At 45.6% G+C, this 11829-nt stretch overlaps 1 protein-coding gene across 5 annotated transcripts in view; it reads right to left on the bottom strand.

Annotated features, from left to right (window-relative positions):
- Positions 1 to 11507, bottom strand: part of LOC119126083 (serine/threonine-protein kinase LMTK1-like) — a 27355-nt gene extending 15848 nt beyond the window's left edge. For 4 of the 5 annotated variants that reach the window (XM_037257117.1, XM_037257119.1, XM_037257120.1 and 1 more), the window contains exons 1-3: positions 11393 to 11507; positions 10874 to 11007; positions 8846 to 8963 (exon numbers count right to left, since the gene is read on the bottom strand). In XM_037257117.1, coding sequence (XP_037113012.1) covers positions 8846 to 8963; positions 10874 to 11007; positions 11393 to 11486 — 346 coding nt within the window. In that variant the 5' untranslated portion in view covers positions 11487 to 11507. Of the gene's footprint in view, positions 1 to 8845; positions 8964 to 9069; positions 9174 to 10873; positions 11008 to 11392 lie in introns of those variants that run through there. The other variant, XM_037257121.1, reaches the window with a different exon arrangement.
- Between the last annotated feature and the right edge of the window lie 322 nt (positions 11508 to 11829).

The following is an 11829-nucleotide window of genomic DNA, read 5'->3' as shown; positions in this document are numbered from 1 at the left end:
GGCCCTCACGATCACCTGATCTAAACCCGATAGAACACCTCTGGGACATAATGTTTCGGTCCATCATACGCCGCCAGGTTGCTCCTCAGACTTTACAGGAGCTCACTGATGCCCTTAGACAGATCTGGGAGGACATTTTTTTTTTTTTGTTTGTTTGTTTGTTTGTTTATTTCGAACATTAAAAAAATACAAGAAAAAAAGTAAAAATACAGAAAAATGATAACTCCATAGTACAATAGAACATAAAAAGAAAGAAAAAAAAATGATATTGCATTATAATTTTCCCTTTATCGTAAAATCAGATTTGTTCAAAAGGGAGTAGAAGGAAGCCTAAGCTTATCTTACACACAGGTACTACAGTTCTTTAGTTCTTCACTGCTGGTGTTCCATAATTCCACACCTTTAACTGTTATACAATGTAACTTTAAGTTTGTTCTCACCAAATCTCTTTTAAACATAAGTGTTCCTCTTAAATAATAGGTACTTTCCCTCCACTCAAACAACCTCTGGATACTGTTTGGCAATTGATTATTTTTTATTTTGTACATGAGTTGGATGCTTTTAAAGTCGACTAGGTCGTTGTATTTCAGTGAGTTCAGTTTAATAAAGAGAGGGTTAGATGGTTCTCTATAATCAGCATTATTTACAAGTCGGATTGCTTTTTTTTGAAGAATGAAGATTGGATCTGTGTTTGTTTTGTATGTATTGCCCCACACCTCCACACAGTACATAATGTATGGGAGTATGAAGGAGCAGTACAAGGAATATAATGACTGATTTATAAGGTCTCTTACTTTATATAATACTGCTAGTGATTTTGAAATTTTTGATTTGATATACATTATATGTGGTTTCCAACTTAATTTATTATCTATAAGCACTCCAAGAAATTTTACTTCATTTACTCTTTCTATTTCTATATTATTTATTGTAAGAATTTTGTCTGTGTTAGTCGGACGGTTTCCAAATATAATATACTTTGTTTTACTTAAATTTAGTGTAAGTTTATTTGTGTCAAACCAACTCTGTAATTTTTCCATTTCAATACCCACAGTATCCAGTAGTTGATCCAGGTCATCCCCACTGCAAAGCAGGTTTGTGTCATCTGCAAAAACTACGGCCTTGAGTAACCTGGAGACCTTGCACATATCATTGACATACAAAATAAATAACAAGGGGCCTAATATTGAGCCCTGAGGAACCCCACACTTTACCTGCTTTAGTTTTGATTTACAGTCCATAAGTTGCACATATTGATTCCTGTTTGATAAATAACTGTTTAACCAAGTGAGTGACATACCTTGTATCCCATATCTTTCAAGTTTTAACAGTATTTCATAATTTACAGTATCAAAAGCTTTCTTAAGATCCAAGAAAACACCTACAACATATCGTTTATTTTCAATAGCTGTTGTTATTTCAGCTACGAAATCTAACAAAGCTAGTGTGGTGGTCCTATTTTTCCGAAATCCATACTGTTGGTCACACAGAATATTTTGTTTTGTAATAAAATCATCAAGCCTTTTATAAAATATTTTTTCTAATATTTTGGAGAATTGTGGGAGTAGAGATATTGGCCTGTAATTTGAGAATATGTGTTTGTTCCCAGCTTTATATATCGGAATAATTTTAGCAGTTTTCATTTCACTCGGAAAAACACAATTTGTCAGAGATTTGTTGCAGATATGTGTAAGGGGTTTCACCACACATTCAATAATATTTTTAACAAGTGACATATCTATCCCATTACAGTCAGTTGACTTTTTACCTTTAAATTCTCTAACAATTTCTATTATTTCCTTCTCATTCGTTCCCCTTAGAACCATACTTTCAGCTATGGGTACATCCTTAATTAGGTCACTTGTACTCCCTTTTTTTGCTACTTCCTCTGCCAAAGTAGGCCCAATACCAACATAGTAATCATTAAACTCCTCTGCAATCATAGTAAGATCATTTATAGTTATGTTATTACTGTTTACAAAGTAAGAAGGATATCCTGGCTTTCCAGTTCTGTTTTTAATAATCTCATTTAACACTTTCCATGTTATTAATGTGTTACTCTTGTTTTCCTCCAGTATCTTGCTATAGTAGTTCCTTTTACTGTTTCTCATTATTTTAATCAATTTGTTTTTGTAGGTCTTATATTTTAATTCAGCTTCCTTTGTTCTTATCTTTAAGAAATCTTCATATAATAGGTTTTTCTTCTTGCAAGCATTTAAGATTCACTTTGGCAGCCATGGTTTTTCCACTGAATTTAGTTTAACTGCTTTCTTTACAAGAGGACAGTTTTTATCATACATCTCACAAGACACCATATGTCAGGGTTTTCCAGATTATCTTGATTGTATGATTATGTTGGAATGTAACCTGTAATAAATAACCTAGCTAGATTAGTTTTATGCTTATGTTGGAATGTAACCTGTAATAAATAACCTAGCTTGTGTGCAGACTAATACCTTCTGCACGTACAACAACGACAAACCTTGGTTTACACCGAACCTCAGGAGGCTGCGCAAAGTCAAGGAGGAGGCCTACAGGAGCGGCGACCGCGACCTGTTCAAGCAGACCAGAAACACACTGAACCGAGAGGTCAGGAAAGCCAGGAGGTGTTACGGGGAGAACCTGAAGAGACACCTCTCTGCCAATCCTGATCCCTCAACAGTGTGGAAAGGTCTGCAGAGCATCACGGGCTTCAAGAAACGAACCCCCCGTCCTGTGGAAAGCCCAAGGCTTGCTAACCAGCTAAACAGGTTCTACTGCAGGTTTGATCGGTCCTCCCACACAACGGGACTTCCTGCAGCACAATCTACATACTCACCTCTCCCCACAACTGCTCTGTCCACACCTCTATCAACGTTGTCACCCACTCTCTCTCTTGCAGAGGCCGCGCCCGCACTCCAGATCCGCGAGGAGGAAGTGCGCCAGATGTTCCGGAGACAAAAGACCAGGAAGGCACCGGGCCCAGACAGCGTGTCACCTTCCTGCTTGAAAGTCTGCGCTGAGCAGCTGGCGCCCACCTTTGCACGGATCTTCAACCGTTCTCTGGAGCTGTGTGAGGTGCCCTCGTGCTTCAAGAGCTCCACCATCGTTCCAGTGGCCAAGAAGCCCGCCATCACAGGTTTGAATGACTATAGACCTGTCGCACTGACATCTGTGGTCATGAAATCTTTCGAGAGGTTAGTGCTGAACCACCTGAAGGATGTCACGGGCCGCCTGCTTGACCCCCTCCAGTTTGCCTACCGGACAAACAGGTCGGTGGATGATGCGGTCAACATGGGACTGCACTACATCCTGCACCCCCTGGACACCCCAGGAACGTACGCCAGGATCCTGTTCGTGGACTTCAGCTCGGCGTTCAACACCATCGCTCCTGACATCCTCCAACAGAAGCTCATCCAGCTTGCGGTGCCTGCCTCCACCTGTCAGTGGATCACCAGCTTCCTGACCAACAGGAGACAGCGTGTGAGGCTGGGGGGCATCACATCTGACACCCGGACCACCAATACTGTAGCCCCTCAGGGGTGTGTTCTCTCCCCACTGCTCTTCTCTCTCTACACCAACGATTTCTCCTCAGGTGACTCTCCTGTGAAGCTCCTGAAGTATGCTGACGACACCACTCTCATCGGACTGATCCAGGACGGTGATGAGACTGCGTACAGACAGGAGGTGGAGCGGCTGGTCCACTGGTGCAGCCAAAACCACCTGGAGCTGAACCCGCTCAAGACCGTGGAGATGACAGTGGACTTCAGGCGAGACCCTTCACCACCTTTACCCCTCACTATCCGCAGTAATACTATTCTCTCCACGGACACCTTCAAGTTCCTGGGAACCACAATCTCTCGGGACCTGAAATGGACCGGCCACATAGACTCTGTCCGGAAGAAGGCCCAGCAGAGGCTGAACTTCCTGAGACAGCTCAAGAAGTTCAACCTGCCGCGAGAGCTTCTGAAGACCTTCTCCACTGCCATCATCCAGTCTGTCCTCTGCACCTCCATCACTGTCTGGTTTGGGTCGGCCTCCAAACAAGACAAGCACAGACTGCAACGGACAATCAGGACTGCAGAAAAGATAATTGGAATCAACGTCCCATCTATCCAAGACTTGTACCTCTCCAGGACCAGGAAACGTACAAGGAACATCTCTACAGACCCTTCTCACCCAGGTTGCAGTCTGTTTGAACTACTCCCCTCCGGACGGCGTTATAGAGCTCGGTACGCCAAAACCAGCAGACACAGAGACAGCTTCTTCCCCCAGGCTGTTGCTCTGATGAACTCACACCACTCTTAGAGTCTCAGAGTCATTACTGTGCAATAACATCCTGCTCTCCACACCTTTTTTGAATTTGTCTACACTGTTTGTACTTTGTGTCCTCTCTGCATCCATTGCAGCCTCGTCATCCTGGATAAGGGACCTTCCCATCTGTGGTCTCTTCTCAAGGTTTCTCAGTTCCCCTAGCTGGAGTTTTGAGTTCTTCCTTGCCCTCTTGGGAGTTTAAGATCAGGGGATGTTTGAGAATATTTGCCATTTTTCACATGTCCTGAGTGTTGTTAGTCACCTAAATGTTGAACAGAGGCTGTGATTTACCGAAGTCAAATTCCTTGTTTGGCACGCTCAAACATGGCGAATAAAAAACTCTTGAATCTTGTCCCATCCTACACAACGTCGTAAAACACCCCCTGCTATGCTTAGACTAGAGGTCAAGGGCTTTCTCTCCATCCAGTCCACTCTCACCCCCACCCTGTTTCTCTTAATAAAATTGCTCTTGCAAGAGGCCAGAGTAAGACCTCATTCGATCATCGCTGTACGCACAACGACGAATGACTCTCCACCTGCAGGTGTTTAAAAGGGCATACTGTCTCCCGTGTGGTTCTTGCAAAATAAGTTAGAGTGAGCACCACTCTAACACCATCCGTCGTCTCATTAAGAGCATGCCGCAACGTTGTCAAGCATGCATACAAGCTCGTGGGGGCCACACAAGATATTGAAAAGAATTTTGAGTTGCAGAAATTGAATTTAGGCAAAAAGGACGAGCCTGCCATATCATTTTTTCACTTTGATTTTTGGGGTGTCTGTATACTGAGCCCTCTGTAGGCTGAAAACTTTTATTTCCATCAAAAGATGTGGCATCCTTTTGTTCCTGAGACATTAAACTGTCTATCAGGATAGATATCCCCCCAAAAAAAATTCACCATTGAAATCTGATGTGTTTTGAAAGTGTTCCTTTAATTTTTTTGACCAGTATATATATATATATGCCATTATATATATATACACGTGTGTGCGTGCGTGCGTGCGGGCGTGCGGCGTGCGTGCGCGTGTATTTGCTTTGAGGATTCTGATGGAGAAGTTCAGAGAGGGTCAGAAGGACCTGCGTCTTTGTAGATCTGGAGAAAGCATATGACAGGGTGCCCAGAGAGGAACTGTGGTATTGTATGAGGAAGACTGGAGTGGCAGAGAAGTATGTGAGAGTGGTAAAGGATATGTATGAAAGCTGCAGGACGGGAGTGATATGCTGTAGCAATAACAGAGGAGTTAAAGGTGGAAGTGGGACTGCATCAAGGATCAGCTCTGAGCCCCTTTTTTTTTTGCTATGGTGATGGACAGGCTGACAGATGAGGTCAGACAGGAATCTCCATGGACCATGATGTTTGCAGACGACATTGTGATCTGTAGTGAGAGTAGGGAGCAGGTGGAGGGAAATCTAGAGAGGTGGAGGTATGCCCTGGAAAGGAGAGGAATGAAGATTAGCCGAAAGAAGACAGAATACATGTGTGTGAATAAGAGGGATCCAAGTAGAATGGAGCAGCAGAGAGTGTGGAAAAGAGGTGAAGAAGCGCATCCAAGCAGGGTGGCATGGGTGGAGAAAAGGGTGATGTGTGATAAAAGAGTGTCAGCAGAAATGAAGGGAAAGGTGTACAAGACAGTGGTGAGACCAGCGATGCTGTATGGTTTAGAGACAGTGGCACTGGGGAAAAGACAGAAGGCAGAGCTAGAAGTGAAAGAGATAAAGATGCTGAGGTTCTCTTTGGGAGTGACGCGGTTGGATAAGATCAGGAATGAGTGCATCAGAGGGACAGCGCATGTTAGGTGTTTCGGAGATAAAGTCAGAGAGGCCAGACTGAGATGGTTTGGACATTGTTGGGATAATTTACGTAAAGCGATGGCCTGCCACACCTGGCGGCCTTCTCTTTACATCTTATGACTTTCCTTTTGTCTAGGTTTTTCCTCTTTGTGTCAGGGATGTCTTTTCTGATCCCTGGCAGCCATATGTCCTTTTGTTATGTGTGTGTTTTGTTCCAGTAAGAGGCCTTCACCAACAATGAGCAGAGCTTATTTCCATAGGTGAAGTGTTCTTATTTGGGTCAAAGAACTTCGTTCTTTTACTGTAGGTTTGGTTCATAGATTGTTGTTGGTCAGAACTGGTTTTCTTGTTTTGAAGTAGTTGCATGCAAGTTATCCCATTTTTACTCAATGTTTGTTTAAGTGTTTAGGACAAGTTACTTATTATCATTGTGAGTTAATTTACTAAGTAGTCTAGCAAAGGTTTAGTTGCATTGTTCCACAGGAAAGCGGCAATTCAAGTTATCTGATCTCACTTGCGGACGAGGCAGTCAACAATGGGAGAAGAACAGCTGGACAAACTCTGCGGGGGTCACGGGCCGACAATGAAGTGCTAATTTACACCACACTACATTCTTTAGCTAATCAGCGTTGCTACAGACACAGTCTCCCCTCCCTTTAGTGTAGCAACGCCTCTGTAACCAGGGCAACCAAAACATTAAAATAGAGGAGCACGTGAAGTGAGAACTCAGAATTGATGGAGATTGTAACTGAGTTTGCTCTCTATCGTTCTCCTCGCGAGTAAACCTGTTCTGGTTCTTTTCTCCTCTTCCTTCCAGTATGGTTTAATGTCTGATGGTATTTAGACCTAACAGACATGTACAGAGGAGGGATAGTGAATATATTGGTAGAAGGATGCTGAGGATGAAACCACCAGGCAGGAGGTCAAGAAGAAGACCAAAGAGGAAATTTATGGATGGAGTGAAAGAGGACATGAAGTTAGTTGGGGTGAGAGAAGAGGATTCACAGGATAGGGTGAGATGGAAACAGATGGTTTGCTGTGGCGACCCCTGAGGGGGAAAGCCGAATGGAAAAGGTGTGTGTGTGTGTGTGCGTGCGTGCGTGCGCGCGCGCGCGCGTGCTTGTCACACAGCTGAGCTGTTTCTAATATTTTGACTGTTGACCGAATCTTTTCTCACAACTTCCAGGATCAACAAGCAAGATTTTCCTCCTTCTATCCGTCCGTCCATCACCCCGCAACACTAGGACCAATCGCACCGTATTGCAATTGTGGGCGGACGCGAGCGGACGGCCACCGAGAGCACGAGGCGGCGCCCGCATCCCAGCCGACGCCGAGAGGCAAACGTCTATTCCGTGCGGTGCTCTTCTCCGTCTTCCGGTGAGTGGCGCGGGAGGAAAAGTTAAAAGTTAAAGTCCCAATGATCGTCACACACACATCTGGGTGTGGTGAAATTTGTCCTCTGCATTTAACCCATCCCCGTGTGATTTTGATCCATCCCCTGGGGGAGAGGGGAGCAGTGAGCAGCAGCGGTGACGCGCTCAGGAATCATTTGGTGATCTAACCTCCCAATTCCAACCCTTTATGCTGAGTGCCAAGCAGGGAAGAAATGGGTCCCATTTTTATAGTCTTTAGTACGACCCGGCCGGGGTTTGTACCCACAACCTTCCAGTCTCAGGGCGGACACTCTACCACTAGGCCGCTCTCGGTGGCGCAAACACGTGGTCAATGCGCCTTGTGCACTGTTAAGTGAATCACGAGAGAGAAGCTCCGCATTTGTGTCCCAAGACGACGTGTTGTGGTCAATGTCAACAATCCTCCCTTTCAGACACGTTGAACTGCTTTGTTCCTGCAGCCACCTCCAACTGCTGCACTGCACAACGTTTGGGAGCAACGCCGTGCTATTGATTTCATGCTAATGACTCGACAATGGATTGACAGTTTAACTAGTGGCTGCATTTTAAATTTGAGGCTCTTAATGTCTGAAACCAAAAAACAAAACCAGCTCAGTGGCCTAGTGGTAGAGTGTCCACCCTGAGACTGGAAGGTTGTGGGTTCAAACCCCGGCTGGGGTCATACCAAAGACTATAAAAATGGGACCCATTGCCTCCCTGCTTGGCACTCAGCATTAAGGGTTGGAATTGGGGGATTAGATCACCAAATGATTCCTGAGCGCGGCATTGCTGCTGCTCACTCCCCTCTCCCCCAGGGATGGATCAAAATCACATGGGGATGGGTTGAATGCAGAGGACAAATTTCACCACACCCAGATGTGTGTGTGATGATCATTGGGACTTTACTTTAAGTTTGCGTTTTAGCTGCAGCTCTTAATGGTATTCTTTTAGCTGCAAAGGACGTGAGGAAGAAACGTCCATTGTTGTGGCTTCCTATTAAATGACTAAATTAAGCATACTGCAATGTCAATGCTAGTTTTGTTAGCCTGTCTATGGTGCTTTGCATAGTGTGTTAGCATTCGGCTAGTGGGCTATCATAGGGCAAAGTTACAGTATGTGCTTTGGTTTGAACACAATAATTGGTTACCATTTAATTGTCTTTGCTTTGTGTTCAAGTCAACTTCAACCAAAGTTGTAAAGACTGCTCATGTTTGCCAAACTCCTGTTTGTTGTGGCCTTGCAAATCATGCTTGTTTCTCAAACGTTTGCTCTCAACTCAAGACCAAAATACTTAAGGTGGGTTCATTCTCAAGAGGAGATCGTTGACAGCGCAAGTTGTGAGTCAAGTTTGTGTTTTGCGGGGCTGCCTTACTGGTTCCGTCGGCCTGCTTGGAGACCTCATTGAGGGGCAGGATGTACACCTCGGGTCCATTGTGGCAGGAAGGCGACAGGTCCGCCTGGTACTCCTTGCCCTCGGCGTTGTCAAACTCCTGCCGCGCGCGCATGCACACACACGGAGGGGGCATTAATCATGCGCCCGCGCAAGCCAGAGACAATGGTACCACTGTGAGCGGGCGTTCCGATGCCCACACGCACCCGTCCGTCAGTCATGTGTGTCTCGCGTTGTACGTGCGCGCCCAAGTCCATCTTGCCTCCAACGACATGTCAGCACATTTGTGTCACAATCGGGAGTGTGCACAATGCATGGAAGAATCTTTGATGAAGCAGATCCAGTCGTAGCGATGCCACTTGATGTTTATGAATAAACGCCATCTGTTTGGCCAAGATGCGACGAGATGAAATGAGATGTGGTAGCAGCAATGCCCTATTATTGCCCTCGTTTGACTTGTTTGACTGCGATAATCCCAACAGCCCGATATTGATGCTTGTCGATGATCGTTGAGACATTTAGTACGTTTTGTCACTTAGCTTAAAGAGGACGTGAAAATTGACATTCTGTTTGCCTGTATAGAACTCGTCGGGTAATCAAACGGTCAAGTCAATCTGATGTCTTCTGAAAATGTGTGAGGCGAGTTCTGCAAATTGTGTTGTTAGAAGTCCTCGACTGTTGCACAAAGGAATGAATTACATGGGCATTAAGGCAATGGCTATCAGCCATTAATCAAATCGTTTTTTTCCCCCCACCATTTCTTGATGAATTGGACTCTAAAAAAATCGTTTGCGACGGTGGCACACTGGTTAGCACGTCCGCTTTACAATTCGGAGGGTGTGAGTTTGAATCCACCTCCGGCCTTCCCTGTGTGGAGTTTGCATGTTCTCACCGTGCCTGCGTGGGTTTCCTCTCACATCCCAAAACCATGCATGCTAGGCTGATAGAGCACTGTGAGTGTGGATAGTTTTTCGTCTCTGTGTGCCCTGCGATTGGCTGGCAACCAGTTCAGGGTGTCCCCCGCCTATTGCGCGCTATGAATGCTGGGGTAGGCTCCAGCACACCCGCGACCCCGTGGGGACAAGCGGTACAGAAGACGGATGGATGGACAATCATTTACATCCCGTTATGAAAAAACGGGACATTGTAATGCTCCCCTATCTCCAGCAGAGGGGAGCAAAAGCGGCCTTTCGACGCTACCTCAGCAGAAGAGCTGAAAATCCAAAATGCGGCCAAAGATGCACTTCTTGTCTAATGTTGGATCAAGCAACTTTGAGGACTTCAAGAGAGCTTCTGGCTTATGTCGAGCAGGAACGACAAATAGTCTTCCATTGAGATGTTTGTGTGTCTTTGCGGAGCAATTAGGTTTTTTTCTCTGTCCGCCGTTGGGAACCATCTGCCGCTCTTTGGAAAGTTGGGGGGGGGCACCAGGCTGTGAGTTAGTGAGCCTCGCTCACAGCTCCCAGGAGAGCCTTTCCTTTCAAACCACCGCTTCATTCTCTGAGAATGCAGAATTCTTTTGGGCTCTGCAAGGACGCAAGTGCACCGTTACCCAGTGAATCTGCTTGTTGTGGGATGGTTGAAAGCTCCCAGCCCCAGCAGCCGTCTCAAAGTGCCAGGATTCTGATTGTCGTCATTTCTTGCTCTTTTTTTTATTTATGGTTTAGGCTGAGGATACTGTTATGTCTGTTTCAGTTGATAATGAGTGGCAAAATGGCCACGCTCTGAGGTATCAAAATGGAAGTTTTTTTTTTTTTTTTTTTTTTTTTTTTTTTTTTTTTGCTTCATTCATATTCCTCAAACACAATATTCATTGGAATGCCATGTTTAGATGCGATACTGCCACAAGGTGGCGCTCGTTGAAGAAACCTCCAGGTTCCTCTGGCCATTTTCTTGGGCAGGTGAGTAGTTTAACTTGAATGTACTTTTATCACACGCAGGTTAAGGTCTTTTTACGCTTGTGTTCCACTTTGGAGCTTCCACCACGTCACGCTGCCCAAGTGAGCTCACCTTGAAGCCGATATCGCCTTTCTTGCAGCACAGGCAGGCCAGCATCAGGAAGACGACGGCAAAGAGGCCCGCGAAGGAGACCGCCACCACAGCTAGGGACGAAGGCCACGACAGCTCACTCAGCGGAGCTCCATCTGCACATAAGCAACCAGGAGCAACATTTCAGCCAAAGGTTGGTAGTCGCCCATCTGTCAAAATCGTGTTAAAGCACCTTGAGGAAGGCAATGACTCTGTGACTCATTCGGATCAAGTGACTTTGGGCGAAAGGTAGAGTACACTCAGGACTGGTCGCCAGCCAATCACAGACGAACAAGCGTTTGTACATTCTATTTGCTCAGTTAACTGAACACGCGTGTTTTGGGGATGCGGGAGATAGCCGGAGGACATGGAAAGTGTAGTCTGAGCTGGAATTGGAACCCCGAACCGCTTGACTGTGAACCAAACGCTAGGGCGGCGTGCCGCAGATGAGCTTGGAAAGATGCATGCATCCTCCAAATGGCGCGTGTGAGAGACACTTACCTGTGTCAAAGTGGGAGCTGAAGGCAAAACTGGGATTGAAGAACGCTGACGACATGACAGTCACGTGCAGGGTTAAGAGCATCCTCCCACGCATACAAAAACAGCTTGGAATGATGATTTCGGACGAATGATTACATTCAGAAATGAAGCTGGTTCAGCTGAGTCCAGCTTCTTTAGGGGAGCTGCGCAGCAGGATTTTCTCTCTGAGATTTGGAGGCAGACGTGGACACTCATATTTGCGTGGGCATGTCTGGAAGGTCACCATTGTCCTTTTTTTTTCTCCCCAACCTCTTTTCTTTGCGTCCTGCGGCGCACCTGATCGTCAATCTGATGTCCTTACAGCGATCAAATCGAGCCACATCTATTTGTAAAAAATCCCACAGGGTCAGGCAAGAATATTTTTTCCCCCTAACAACGCATCCTGACTGGCGGCACTG

The sequence above is a fragment of the Syngnathus acus genome, chromosome 8, assembly GCF_901709675.1.
Source record: "Syngnathus acus chromosome 8, fSynAcu1.2, whole genome shotgun sequence".
Classification (NCBI taxonomy): Eukaryota; Metazoa; Chordata; class Actinopteri; order Syngnathiformes; family Syngnathidae; genus Syngnathus; species Syngnathus acus.
Note: the sequence above shows the minus strand (reverse complement) of the source record. Positions and strands in the feature narration are given on the sequence as shown.